At 41.6% G+C, this 15,444-nt stretch overlaps 1 protein-coding gene across 2 annotated transcripts in view; it reads left to right on the forward strand.

Moving 5' to 3' along the window:
* Nucleotides 1-12,980: 12,980 nt before the first annotated feature.
* cadm2a (cell adhesion molecule 2a) overlaps nucleotides 12,981-15,444 on the forward strand; it is a 315,078-nt gene continuing 312,614 nt past the window's right edge. The window contains exon 1 of one of the 2 annotated variants that reach the window (XM_030068222.1): nucleotides 12,981-13,598. In XM_030068222.1, coding sequence (XP_029924082.1) covers nucleotides 13,538-13,598 — 61 coding nt within the window. In that variant the 5' untranslated portion in view covers nucleotides 12,981-13,537. The remainder of the gene's footprint in view (nucleotides 13,599-15,444) is intronic. The other variant, XM_030068221.1, reaches the window with a different exon arrangement.

Below are 15,444 nucleotides of genomic sequence, written 5' to 3' on the forward strand. Positions count from 1 at the left end.
ACTAGAGTGCTGTCTTTCAAGGGATGCCATCTTTGATTTAGATTTTGCTGCTAAAAAGAAGAAAAAATGTTTACGAGGAAAGGTGTGCCCAAGAAGCTTAAAAAAACATGCATCATATTCAGGACACTTAGCCTACATGCAGTCAGAAAGCTACAAGCAAATTAAGTGAAACATCTGGATCAGTAGCAGCCAAGCTCTCCCACAGCCTCCAGCAGTGGTTAGAAAAAAAAAAAACACTTCTGTGTGTTTGTGCAGAGTTGTTGGTATAACTAAATTGCTCTCCACATAGAACTGCCTTTTGGCAGACAGAGTAAAGATGACAATTTGGAAGTGAGAGGTAATTTAGCCAGTTGTACTTTTTTGCCAAGAAATTTGTAGAGTGTATACACCACTTTGCCCTCACAAGTTGTTGAAACTATACCTGTGATTTTTAGTCTTCTCCATGCTTTTGTTTTTATTCTTCACTATGTTCTTTACTCCACTTGAAAGGGATGAAATAGCAATATACTAGATCTCAAATTACTAATTTTCCAACATTTACCTCTATAGCTTGAAAATCAAATGAATTAGAACAAGAAAATGGTTGTGCTGGGAGTGCTGAGAGTGAGCTTTTGAAAATGGAATCTGCTAATTAGCCATATTTTCACTGAATTATACACCCCCTAGGATTCTAAACTCTATTTGAGCATTTGCGTGCGCGGGTGTGCATCCGTATGTGGCAGTGATCTGGTTCCAGGTTTCTTTTAAAACCATAAGACCAGAGGCATGGCAAAACACAAAGCCCTTTTCACTTGTATGTGAAGATTGTCTTTGCAAGCCACCAGACAAAATTCCTTAAACAAGAGTGCTTGTCATAGAAATCTAATTCACACTCTTTTTTTTTTTTTTTTTTAAGAAGAATGAGAAGAACATCTGTTTCATTTTCCTTTTGTCCATGTTACAGATTCTTTTATGTTGAGGAACTGATAAACTCTCACTTTCAGCCTTTTATTTTCCCCTTCGCTCCTTCCTAAATGTCAGTGCCGCCAGATCACTAGGCCGTCGTTCCACCCCTGAACACTCAGACGGAATTGAGGGGAGCCGAGAGGAACCGGAACAATTTGGCCTGATAGCACACCCTCTGCTCAACATTGCTAAGCGACCACCGTGAACTCAATTTCGCGAGCCTTCCCTCACCTACAGGGTAAGGCTGGTGAGTGCGAGAAAGTGAGTTTGTGTGTTTGCGTGAGTGAGTGTGTGTGTGTGTGTGTGTGTGTGTGTGTGTGTGTGTGTGTGTGTGTGTGTGTGCGTGCGTGCCTGCGTGCTGAAGGCCCACCTATCCACTGAATCATCCCAGAAAGTGTGCAAGTTCTGGTCTGTTGGGTTTCAGTCCACACTTTGGCTCAGTGTATGTTCATGTGTGTGTGCATGTTTGTGTGTGAACACGGGCATTTGTGTGTGTTTCTGCATGAGCAGCAAGGCTCTGGCTGAACTAGATACCTCAGCTGTGGCCAGTCACAGTCATATTACATATAAATGACAAATGATAGAGTGTATTAGGGTGTGTGTGTGTGTGTGTGTGTGTGTGTGTGTTGGGGGATGCGGGTAGAGGGGATGCAAGGCTTTGCTTTCCCCAAGTTCGTCATTTCCAGCCTAGAGCTGAGGAACAGATTGACTGCTCTTTGTTTAATAATCATACTATTAAATTTGGAGTCATCTGTTTTTCATGTTTGCCATCTGCCTATATCTCTCGGAACTGAATGTTCAGTTTAAAGAGTTTGATTCCAAGACACTGTATATAAATTCTAGGTGAGGAAAAAAATACATTGTGACACAAAATCCTTTGATCAATCTTTCAGAAACATGCCTTATATGGTTCTCTCTTCAAAAGCACTATTTTGTAAGCAAAGGTATTGAGATGACTTCAGTGCTAACCCAGAATGTGCTTTAATTTTATGCCAACAATCATTTTATAAATGTAGGCGTAATTTTTTTTCAAATGGTAGATAATCATTTTGGAATGAAACTCCTCAATTGTTCATGGATCACGGACATGTCTTCTGGGTAAATGATCTCATTTTTCGCGATAGATAATGTACCAATGAACTATTTTTATCCATTTATTTCAAATAAATACCACAACTATTCATCATATTACATTCACATTTCTTCTTTCAACAGCCTTAATCAGTTTTTCTGCCATCATCATAGAGTGAGGTTGGAAAATTGAAGCATCAAGAGCGCCTTTTTAGGACTTGATCTTAGCTTTGCTCCCACTGATTTGGCATCACTAAAGCTGCTTAGCTGAATATGGCAATCAAACACGGAAATGTAACTTAAATGGACTGGCTAATAATCTGTCGCAGACTGCCAGGAAACAGTTGGTGTATTCAGCTCTGGCCACTTCCCTCTAGACCATTGCTGGCTATGCCTGAATGAGATGATTCCCTTGTGCCCTAACACGCAGAAAGACAGGCAAGCATACAGATAGACAAAAAGCACATAGACAGATAAGGCAAAAAGGCAGACATAAAAATAAGCATACAAGCTAGCCTGGAATCTTTTTCTAATGGACATGTCAGCTTTGCCCTTCATAGTCTGTACTGCCTAAAAAAAAAAAAAAAAAAAAAAAAAAAAAAGTGAATATTTCCTCCTTAACAAAGAACACATTTTCTTTTTCTGTTTACTTTCACACTTATTTTGCTGTGAGCAGGGAAAATGAAGAAAAAAATCTCACCAGTCTCCGATACTCTGCATTGTTACTATGAATGAGAAGAGCACAAGAGCCTGGAACAGAAAGCCGCTCACAGCCGCGGGATGCAGATGCTCATAGACCTGCAACAGTCACTCACAGCTACGAGACTCAGTGTGACTTTTAGTAACACTCACTGACCTATAAGTCAGTGGCAGCAGCGGCAGCCTGTGCTGCTGAACACTTAGACAAGTTGAAGTCAAGCCACATTTACATATACAAATTGGATTATCCCCATTTTTGTGTAATTTGGATATGGGCAGACAAAACCAGCCTTGGAGGTTTTCTCGTCACTCAAGGTAAGTCACAAAAAATAATATATTTTGCAGCTATGTGTTTTCCACTTTTTGTTTTATTCTCAATGTGCTATATGCTAGTACACATCTCAAAGAAAAGTTTAGGTAACAGAAATTACCCTGCCATAACCATGACATGACACCTGTCATGAACATTTATGAATATTTATGACTGTAGTCATTAAGTGTCACTCAGCCAGTTATGTCACTTTACCTGCATCACTGTCTGAAATGTCTGTCTTGTCTGTCTAGCCATGTTTATGACAATCATCGTAAATGGTCACTTTTGTCACTTTCATGGTGGCGTATGTCATTGTCAGGACAACTTAAGGATAACCACAGCAATACAACAATGTCAGATAATGTGAACAAAAGCTGACATAACTGGCATAATTGTATAAATGACACTAAAATGACAACTAATTGCCAGACACAAGCAACAAGGTCGACACAGTTATTGCTTCTTTCCTCATACTTTTCTCCCGTTCCAGTTTGAATATGCAGATCTGAGTGTGAAAAAAACAAAAGTCACATTTGGTGTTGGCACAGGTGTTGTTGTCTCTGAAATTGCTGTAGCACACTGGCTGTGTTGAACTAGCAGCAAGACATAATGTGACATTTCACAGGCAACAAAACATACAGGAAGAGGATTCTGACCTTTTGAAGTTTGAATTTATGACTCAACTCAAACTGATGCCCATACGCTCTCTCTCTCTCTCTCTCGCTGTCTCCCTCTTTCTCTCTTTCTGTCTCTCTCTCTCCCTTTCTGTCTGCAGTGCGCACACACGCACACACACACACACGCACACACACACACACACACACACACACACACACACACACACACACACACACACACACACACACACACACACACGCACACACACACACACACACACACACACACACACACACACACACAGAGGCTATACTTCAGCAGGACTTTTAAAAAATGTGTTCTTTCTTTCTCCTCCAAGTTCCAAGGAAATGAGCAACAACAAGGTAATATGAAACAGGCTGAAATTTGAACTCTGACACTTTTTTCATTTATCATGTTTGCTGTGTATTGCTCATATTTTTCATCAGTAGTTAATCTTTTTTTCCTCAGCATTTAGTTTAGAAATCTCAGTGGAACTTTCTCTTCAAGTGCAACCAAAATGTTAGGAAAACAAAACAAAACTCAGCTTCAAAAAGTGGAAGGGATAGGCACAAGATATTTTAGTGCTGAATGCATGTCTTTGCTGTAAATAGCAAACGGAGTATAAGGGTGCTTTCAGACCTGTCCCGTTTGCAGCCGTTGTTCCGAAACAGGGAGCGTTTCCCCCTAAAGATCGGTTCGTTTGGACATATGTGAACACAGCAATCGCGCTCGGATGCGGGACAAAACAAGCGGGCCGAGATCGCCTAGAAGAGGTGGTCTCGGCTCGCTTCCATTCGAGCCCTGGAGCGGTTCGTTTGCAGTGAGAACATAATCGACACAGCAACCGACACATCTCACTCATAACTGTGGTTCAACCAGCGTCAGAGCCCATCTTCGTCGGCAATTGCTTGTCGCGGCACGTCTTTTTCTCAGTAAATGCAGTATGACATTATTTTCCCTGCGCAGTCTTGATTCCCGGTAGAACGGGATGTTTTCCTCGGTTACAGAACACTGGTACATTAACCACAGAAACACACAGAAACAAACTAGACACACACGCTGAAGATCCTCCATGGTTTTTGTTTTTCCCGGGGTAAGAACGGAAGAGGAAACTTCTTCTTTCGGGGTAATTTCTGACCAATGAGAGAACAGTTGGTTCGCGCATGGCATTTGTTTACAGCTTTGAACCGCTACAGACGGTTGCCCTGTGAACACAAATGCCCCAAACGAAAAACGAAACAACTGTATCGATTTAGCCCCTGAATCGGAACAAAGCAAATGGGCCACAAGTATTAAAGCACCCTAAGAAGTGGAATAATTCATGGATGGCCTTTATCTGTTTCTGATTTTTGCTTTTCATCATCAGACATTTGACCCCCATATTTGTTGGCCTAGAAGGCCACAACGGCAACCAGCCACAAGGGCACACCAGCCCTGTAGTCGACTGTTCCTTCACTGCAACAACCTGTCCGTCACTCTGCTCAAGCCTGATTCTTCTCACCCCCTGACACACACACACACACACACACACACCATCTGCACAACATTCACAGCACCTACTGTTTCTGACAACACTTCCACATGAGGTGGTGGGATGGGTGGGGCACCGCGCCCACTTAGGAAGCCGGCAGTGTAAACCATTTCATACCATTGGTGCAGCTTGTAATGTGTTGTCTTTTGCATAAAGGATTTGTGGCCATAGCTTCCAAACTCATGGAACCCGTTGGGACGTTTGGTCATGGGTCAAGGCAGCACTGACTATTTTCCAACACTGACTGACCAACAGGGACGTATCCTGTGACAACAGCATTGCCAAAAGGGAGCAGGGATTAACACAAACAGGGTCGTAACTTCCAGCTGTGACCTTGGTGGCAGCCTGTGCTCCACTCAGTGTCCTCTTGTTATATTATTAGATTATGATACTTAAACACACAAAGTTATTTACATGGTAGGCTATCTTTATTAAATGACAGTGTTGTGTTATGTGTTATGTATGGGACAATTAAGTGGGTGTGTCCACTAATAAAAATAATGGCATCCACTCTATTAAAGCAATGAAAACAACAATTATTAATGATAAAGTAGTAGGGCTGCTCCTTTAACACTGGGGATGATATATTGTTTACTGGTAGACATACCCACTTATTAATTGTCCCAAACATAACCCCTGTGTGTCGATATCCAATTTTAGACCCAACAATGAAATGCCACACCAGTATCTAGGTGCTGACGACATGGTCCCACCAAGGCACAATCAAAGACTGGAAATGCCAGTGGAAATGCAACTGGCCTTGACACGCACTAGCACGCCCACATTTACTGCGACAGTGGAAAGCCGTCTAATGAGCAGCACCCTCCTCCATTCACCTTGTATTGAGTGATGCTTGCTCACCCAGTGTCACAGTAATATGTGTAAGTGCACTAGTTAATCTACAAATATTTTTTTCACAAAAACACTGGGGTAGTGAAACATTTTACAAAGCAGTTGTGAGATTCATGAGGTTTTGTCAGTGCTAAAAAGCATCTTAGCCAACTAGCTACAATATTACAAATAGAGGTAACCGACTGCAGCGCAGCAGTGTGGAGTGGATCAGCCCATCTTAACAATACGCCGGTGAATGATATAATTATCCTGATTATTTCAGGACTAATTTTAACAACAGGAACAGTTGATACCGCACATCTAGCTAGACACGGTGGGGCTGGACAGCATCTGCACCTGCTAAAATTAGCCTTGTCTGTTTTCCCATTTCTAGGCCCCTCAAACATTTCACATTTGGTTTGGGGGTTGACACAGCTCTTTTGACTTTTCAATAACAGGCATAAATTGCCTTTTTTTTTTTTCCTTTTCATTTTTCCTTTAACCTGCAGCCTCCGCTGTGGATTACTCTATTTCATGGTGGGACTGATGGTATGCCTCCAAAGTGTTTTTTTTTTTTTTTTTTTTTTTTCCCTCAAGAGTGGGCATGTAACTGGCTTATCCACTCAAGTCAATACTATATTAAAAACTAAAGAACAAAAGAACATTCAAGGTTCTGCTAACAAAAACATTTTTTAAAGAAGTTAAAATAAGAGTCACATTTTTCAGACAATATTAGTCTGTCGACAGTCTATACTCTTCTCATACATAAAGAAACTTCCAAAGTAATTTAGAGCAAACTGCTGAATAGTGTACAGCCTTGGAGTCCCCAGCAATTAATGGTCTGTTCCAGAGTACCCCAGGAAATTAACTTGCCCTTGGTTACCAAGCAACGTATCAAACACATGCTTCATTTTCCCTCTTAATGTTTGATATATGCCACAGTTCAAACAGTGTTACTCAGAGAAACATTTACCAATGGAGATACACGACCACGGATGTGATTTTTTTGAGTTTAAGAATGAGTGTTTTCCAGACCGTGTGTCCAGGCAGTGTCTCTTACACCACTGAATGAAAAATGGAAGGCTGCCATTCTGAATAATAAGAGTGCAGTCCCTACAGTCTTTGTACTCTGAGCTTGGTACAGGAACACTTTCTGAGTGAGTGGTACTGAAAAAATTGTGCCTGTGCCACTCTAATCTCAACACTGCTGCGGAGCTTTGGATCTGGTGGTATTTGGCGGACAGTCTCCACTGGTGGTGTGGCAGCCTGCAATGGCTCCAGTCTCTGTGGCACTTCCTGGTTGCCAAAAATCGGAGGGAATTGTGATTTATGCCGGTGTCACAGAGGGAAAGAGGTGTCTGCAGGAGAAGGTGTCTGTTTCACAATGAAGTTGAGTTTCCAGCTTGGACACAGAACAGTGGTTGTTGGGCTGTGAAAGCTTTTCAGTCACTGGAGCCTTGCATTAACCACATGCCATCTCCCCTCTCTCCGCTTATCCTCTGTGCAGGAGTTTAAGTTTTATCGGCCTTATCATAGTGCTTTTTAATCCTCTGTATGGAGTGACTGTATCCCATTTTCCACATTAGGCATTACCTGGATTTGGTCGTATGTGTGTGCTGACAGGCATGTTAATTAACAACAGCGGTATCATATACTATCTGACGAGCTCTTGCGGTCCTTAAAGGGATGGTAAACTAAAATATTTCATTTTTTTTGTCATCATTGCTGTGGAAACCACACTGAAACTGAAAGAATTTCTCTGTGCAGAAGGAGGCCTATCAGTTGATTTCTCCTGAGTCAAACAATCCATTTTACTGGGGATTAAAAGCTATTTTCACATGAAGGAGTGTTTTGTTGCCCCCGTTTGACTGGCTCTTGAGCTGCCTCTGTTATCCTCTGCTTGGCTCAACAAACAGTAGCAATGGCATCAGATGTGGATTTTCTCACATCAACTCTACTGCTACAAGCATCCAAAGTAGCAAGTGAGCTCCACAGCAATGCTAGCTATGAAATCGTTTGCTATCGTATTGTTGCAGTGCTAGAAAGACTTGTAATGGCGCTGATAGACGATTCTCATCACTTTCTCATCGGCCCACCATCTACTCGACGCCAAACTTATAAGTGATTATATTGTATTGATGTTGCTCCTCCAACGTTTTCTCTCCGGCCCAATGTCAAACCAATGTATCAGCTTCTGATATCTTCCCCATGTCGTCCCCATGTAGTCTGGAGATTGTTTTAATATCAGGCCTCTATAGTAAAACTCCATTATCAGACCTATGTAGGCAAGGTGTTTTTTCTGTCTTCAAGATGATTTATGATCTTAGATCTACAGCCTACATGTGTGCGTATGTGTGTGTACTATCTGAAATGTATTTCATTTCCAATATAAGCAGGATGTTTTCACTTTGCTGGACAGTTGGTTGGTCTTACCAGGGTCCAGACCATATTGCTACCCTACAAAGGGAACTAAAGCCCAACCTGGCTTGCTGGAGTGTATTACTATACAAAATGCTGACCCTAAAACCCCATTTTATTACAGTTATTGACTTTTAGGAACTCTCAAATCTTGGTGGATAATGAAGATAGTACTCAAGAATAATAAATGAGAAAGTCGTTTTTAACTGTGTTTACCCTGTTTCCCTTTAATGCGAGCTGGTTCTTTGAAATAAATTTCTCACAACTGCTGAATATAGCAGTCATTTCCACAGAATAGAGTGGAATGCAGAAGTAACCCACCTCTGAGTGTCAACCTGTACCAGCCTGCCTGTACCAACCCAGACTGCTACACTACACTTGACTGTAATGCTGGTAAAAGTGAGCAGATCAGTATAATAATAATTAAAAAAAAAAAAAAAAAAAATCCAGGTCATGGCTCACTCATCAGGCAAGTGATGTTTTTTTAGCATGAAGTAGATGGTCAAAAGCAGGCAGCAGACATCAGTGCCAGCCACAACAACCTCACACTTGCAAACACTGCACTCATTCAATATATCATGTTGAAGAAAACTCAGAACAGAATAATGTCAGTTCGACAAGTTATTCATTGTGCACACTGACAGCCAAGAAAGAGTTGTGGACTATTGATAACTGATTCTGATAAGTAGGATCACTACTATTGGTCAGGTTACATTGCCAGTGAGCAACCCAAAAAGAATTATGGTGTAAATGCTTTATAAAAAAAAAAAAAAAGCAAAGTACCTCATTTTGAGAGACAGAGGACTATTATGCATTCAAGGCCAACTGGTCAATGTTATCTAGAAGATAAGGACATCCCAGCCATCAGTGCCCTGAGAAAATACACAAAAGGTTACTGTGGTGCTCATATATATGTCAAGTGCATGTGAAAGGGTGCGAGCTATGTAACCCTGTAACAGTAAAACATTAAATAGAAAATCGTATTCTAAGGATGCCTGATATGTTGATCAAAGGTTACATGGTTGAAGGTACTAAGTATATATAAGGAGAATGTGTTAATATATTAGCATGTCAGGTTGTATCTAGTAGAGCCTATTTTGGTACTTTTACATAGCTCCAATATTTCAGCTACCACAGTAATATGAACTTATTACAAGTGCAAGAAAGTGTGAAGGATGTATAATATTTAAACCCTTTTTTTTTTTTTTTATCAGTAACAGTAGCATCAACTTATATCTACTCCACAGTGTAACAGAATTTTGAATCACTATGAAATGGACATTCACAGCACAAACATATTGGCTCCAGCTCAAAAAGGGATCCGATGTAATTTGAAAGGGAATGATTAACCAGTAACAGAGGTTATCCTTACATTGCGAGAATCAGCATTCAAGAGCACTGTTCATAAGCAAATAACATGTAATCAGCTCAGAGTGCATTTCCTGCATAATCCATTCAATACTGTCTGCTGATATTCTTCTAAATGAACACATTGGGTTTTTCTGTTTATAACTTTTTTTGTGGCTTCTGTCTCAAAGTGCTATTTTCTGCACAAGAGTAAGATGCTCCTCCAAATCATCACCATATTATGCAACTGAGGAACTAATCTGCATAATCTACAATATTTTTTTCCTGGTGTTTTTCTGAACAAAGCTGAAGAATGCACATCTAATGCACTTAGGCTAAAGCCCTCATGGGTAAAGGCATAACTCATGGGAAATGGAAAAAATATCCACACGATTGCCTGAAAAAGGATTTGCTGGTTGAAATGTTCTTTTCTAATAAATTTGCTGGGAGCTTCAATTCAGTGTACATGATATAACCTCCATTATCGAAATATTTTGTACATTTTTTTTTTTTTTTACCATTATTTTCACCAGCCCTCTATTTGGGACTACAGATTGTACTAAGGACTCCTATATTGTTCATGGAGTGGAGTATATGCATTATCTGCTGTAATGGGTGATGCAACTGAACATGTAAAAATTACATGAACAACTTTCTATCACATTTTTCGGTGTGGACATGAAACACCAAGTTTAGAAATAAATACTCATGACACAATTATTTATTTATTTATTTATTCATTTTCTTTATTTTGTTATGTTGTTGCCTGTGTTCAGAATTCAACAAAGTAGGTTATTCAGCTGCACACACGCAGCCAAACTGGAAGAGAGTTTCAGTTTAAACGGTGAGGTGATTTATGTTGTGCCCCACCCTGTTGTATCTAAGCTGAAGTGCTTGGTCCTCAGCTTGGCAACATGTGTCAGCCTACATTAGGTGGACCAGTGAACAATGGTCTTAGGAAGGAGCAGGTGGCGGCTACTTGAGACTCAGAGAGGAGGGTGTGCATTAGTGTGTGTGTGTGTGTGTGTGTGTGTGTGAGACAGAGAGAGAGAGAGAGAGAGAGAGAGAGAGGGAGAGACAGAGAGAGAAGAGAGAGAGAGAGAGAGAGAGAGAGAGAGAGAGAGGCTCCTCTATCTGCCATCTGGAGCACCGGGACAATCCCAGGTGAGGCGGAAGCTTGTGTGGGCTGGTTCTACCAATCCGCTGGCCTCTCTTCCTGGATAAAAAATGACCCTTTGGTTCCTTACTATGCCTGTCATGATGGGCCACACTTGTGTGAAATGAGGCATTACAAGGTGTGCACAACCCCGCTTAGAACGGACTGTCCCAAAATGAGAGGCCTTGTCAGGTCAAATGTATTTACAGCTTTTTCATACTCTTTACAGAAACCTCTAACATACTGTACATGCACATACACATATGTAAGAGCCTGTACATGTCCTCATGCATGGGAGTGGATATGAGAGCCTAATAATACCAGAGCTTTTTGTTGCAGAAGGACGTGAACAACAGACTGGAGCTAGCGGTTTAGGTTGGTTGCAGGCAGCACTGAATAGATTGGGAGTCTTGATTTTAACACCATGTCATCAAATTCAAAGAGGCACAAATGAGAGTCAGCTCCTACTACTTTGATAGTCCTCAAATGAACTAGCAGAATAGGTTGAAAAGAGAAAAACACTGTGAGATAAGACGTACTTATGACATTTTGTCTTGTTTTGTGCTGAGGTTTTTTTTTTTTTTTTTTTTTTTTTTTTTCCTATTTTGGGAGAGACATGAAGCTGCAACCTCAAACTTACACTGCTTTGTCTTGCTGTGTATTAGGGCCTTAAGTCGGGTCAGGTACACAAGACCAAGTCAGGCAAGTTTACATGAGCAATGCTAATTTTATAAATAATGCATAGGGTGTTTGAGGAGCCATCTTATAATCAAGCTGAAGATGAAACCTAAGTAAGAATGAGACCCCATGCCTATGCCTGAGCACTATCCTGTCACACAAGATTAGACTAGTGATACAGTATGTGATTACATTATGCAAGGAACAAATGGGAGATCCAAGCTGGTTCCAGTCATTTTCTTATATAGCATAGTCATAGTACAGACTATTGCGATGAAACAAGTCAAACTTTTGAAAAGTCTTTATCCCCTTTGTCCTTGTGAGGTCCTTCAAGCGATTAGGCTTGTGATTCTTGAGATCCCTTTATGAGAAATGGTGGAGTTTAAAAGACATAAGTATTTTGGACTCAATAATTGAACATAAAGAAACCCACTTTTGTGAGCAGTGTGATCAGAAAGGTTGATGTGTTTTGTTTGGTTTTTTTTTCCCAGGTATGACATGAAGCCCAGTGCTAAAAAAGACATTTTCCCCAGTCCATCCCAGATCCTCTGAATTTGATATATAGAGCAGGAGACATAACAGGCATCCAAACAGCAGGCAAACATGGTTAAGTGGCCTTTGTGCACTCCTCCACACCTCTCAGCTCACACTGCTCTCACATGAATTCTTTTAGAGTAGAATCTGTTCCCTCTGCTTCTATTCCCAAAGTCGTAACAGCTTTGTGAAAGGGCTCTTGCCCGCCCCCCACCCTCATCCCCCACTCATTCACTCCCCTCCCAATCCCATCCCATCCCAATTCACCCCATGCATCACCCATATCTATTCATCCACGATGCCTCCACACTGCCCTGTCGCTGTCCTTGTCAGACAATATCCCGCTCCCCGATGGAGGCTTGTTGTCACTCCATGTACTTCAGCACACTCTAGCCGACAGCATCATCACCAAACAGAGCTGCATAGTCATAAGTTACGAAGCACATGTGAATGGATGCAGCTCATGCCAAGAGACATGTCTGCCTGCCCTTGTCTGTTTTGAAGTTACAAAAAATAAAGTGTTTTACTTAAGAATTTGTTAAAAAAAACAGTCATTGTATGCTGTCATTGTCAACAAGATAGACATCACCATATTATCAAGACAATCATGACATGATTTATTAATTTATCATAATAAATTAATTAATTAATACAAAAATAAAAATAAATTAATTAAAATAACAAATTATTTAATTAAATTTGCCTCACTTTCCTCCCCGAATGGTTTAAAGCAGAAAATACTGTTTTTTAAAAGTCCATAAAACTGTCAATTGGCTTAAGATGGATATTTTTTGCAGCGTGTCTCACAGGCTGGATGACTACCCTCCTTCCACTTTCACCTCCCCCGACCCGTTTCGCCTAGCCTCGGGGCCTTGTGATTGGTTCACCTCTCGTGTCTGTCAAAGCTGTGTAGGCGGGATTCAAACAATCCACTCGTGTTCCCTGCGCTGTGGACTGTGCGCCACCGCAGACCAAGAGTGGGGCAGACCGGAGCGCAGCAGCGGCAGCATCTTTCTTGTTACCTTGTTAGGACGGCTGTTCTCATTCCCTTATAGGCTTTCTGCTGTTGTGCAGAGTTCCTTAAACTGAAGCTGTACGTCTTCAGCATCCGTGCAAATATCCACTAGAGTAGGAACAATTTTTGGAGCGTTTTTGAGCCCGCTTTCAAAAGCAGCATACTCTACGGGGTCGTGAAGTCGGCGGTGTAAACCCCCTTTCCACAAAACGCACAAAAGACGCACACTCAAGTCCACCTGGATAGTTGACAGAACCGTCCAGTCCGGTTCGAGGTCCGCCGGGGAGAAACGGAGAGGAGAAATTAGCACGGAAGACACGAGCAAGAGAGAGAGAGCGCGAGAGAGAGATAGAAGACAGGATGATTCTCAAGCGTCATTTGATTTTCACCCTGTGCACTATTTATGGGATTCTTCTGAAAGGTGAGCGAGTTGTGTTTTGTGCATGCGTGTATGTTTGTGCGTGTGCATGCGTTTCAGTATGCACGTGTGTTACAGGCCAGCAGTAGGTCAAGATGGAGAGAGGGGCAGAACGCGCGGTCACACACATGGGTTTTGGCACAAAGCTGCTCAGCCCTCTCCAGTTCAAGCTTTCTCCCTCTCATGCATAGATCTCTCTCTCTCTCTCTCTCTCTCTCTCTCTCTCTCTCTCTCTCTCTCTCTCTCTCTCTCTCTCTCCCCGTGTGTGTGCGCGCGCGTGTGTGCGTGCGGGTGTATGTGTCACTTACAGTGACACAGAGACGGAGGAGAGAGAACGCTGGCCCTGTAACGATCGGCATCCCTTTAGCCATGTGTGTTAATGTTGAGGAACGAGAGACATCCTATTTACATAACTGTATGCACACAACCTCAACGCGTCTGTGGGCCACAGCTTGGTGCGTCCCATGCGTTCACAGTCGTGTTTTCTGTCTTGTGCGTGAGCAGCTGTGGAGAAAAAAAAATGAGCCCGGAGGAAGACACACCTCACCATAAAACAACCAACCCCACGGTTGTTTTTGTCTTGCAGCACTTGGATGAGTCACGGAGACACAGGCAGCGTTTTACGCACTGAATTGTTTGATATTGCTGATCACGGCAGTGTTTAAAGCTCTTCGTCTTGTAGCATGGGGAGCTTTTCGACTCAGAATATGTTTCTTTTATGATTTTGACTTCTCCTACTTCTTGTTCAGGTGCGGTGATGTGACAAGCGCCTATGGGGGCTGATGCGCACCGCCAACTACGGCGCATTGTGTGCTCGCTTGAAAGAGGGCTGTCCTCAATAGGATAACCACTAATGCTCTGTCTAGTTGAATGAACAAGTGTAAAGGGCTACTTTGGATTGGTTTAACCTTGGATCAAAGGGTTCTCCGTTAATTGTGATCCAAGAAAGTCTCCATAGTTTGGAATTCATTATATTAGCCTAAGAGCCGCAGGTAATGTTAATGTTGATCTAATTTCAGATATTTGCCGTTGCACCCCGCACTATGATAGGCCTATTATGTGAAATGAATTTTAGCCCAACTCGGTGGGCATTTCCCTGAAAATGCGTTTCGCAGCTGCTGAGTTGAATATGAATGTTATAGTCGGGTCCGGATCACGAAACACTATCGCCTCTTGGTGAAACTGAAAAAAGCTGGTGGATTCCGGCTGGTGTTTACGCGGCAGAAGAAGAGCAAGCCTATCCACTACCTGATTGCGAACGGGAGAGTGATGTGACATTGGGGGTCAAGGTCACAGTGAGACTGTGGGTGTGTGCTGGAGTGTGTATTTGTCAGATAGCTCATTGTCTGTCCGTCACATTGACATGCATTAAAGCAGGTGCAGCCTGACGTTGCATTAAGGTAAAATATCGCCAAGCAACTGACGGGGTGCATGTCCATAGCGCCACCTGTTGCCAAATGTCATTGAGTATGACAGGTTATCTTAAACATTTTATTTTATTTTTTTTTTTATTCATTTTTATTCATTAATTCAATTATGTTTGATATGGTGTGTGCAATTTTTGGCCCACTTAGCCATTTAAAATGATAACTTCAGTTATTTTGAATTAAAAATAACATGTAATTATCAGTGCTAGCTTAGGCTTACTAATGCACAGATTTGGTTGTGATATCACAATACGTCCCATGTTCCATACAAAATGTAGTCAAACCTTGTCTATAATTGCAGTAAAATGATATATATATATATATATATATATATATATATATATATATATATATATATATCAGATTGCTAACTTTTTTCTCCAAGATCCGTAGGCCTACAGATATGCGGAGATGTTTTTCAT

Source organism: Myripristis murdjan, chromosome 14, assembly GCF_902150065.1.
Source record: "Myripristis murdjan chromosome 14, fMyrMur1.1, whole genome shotgun sequence".
Lineage (NCBI taxonomy): Eukaryota > Metazoa > Chordata > Actinopteri > Holocentriformes > Holocentridae > Myripristis > Myripristis murdjan.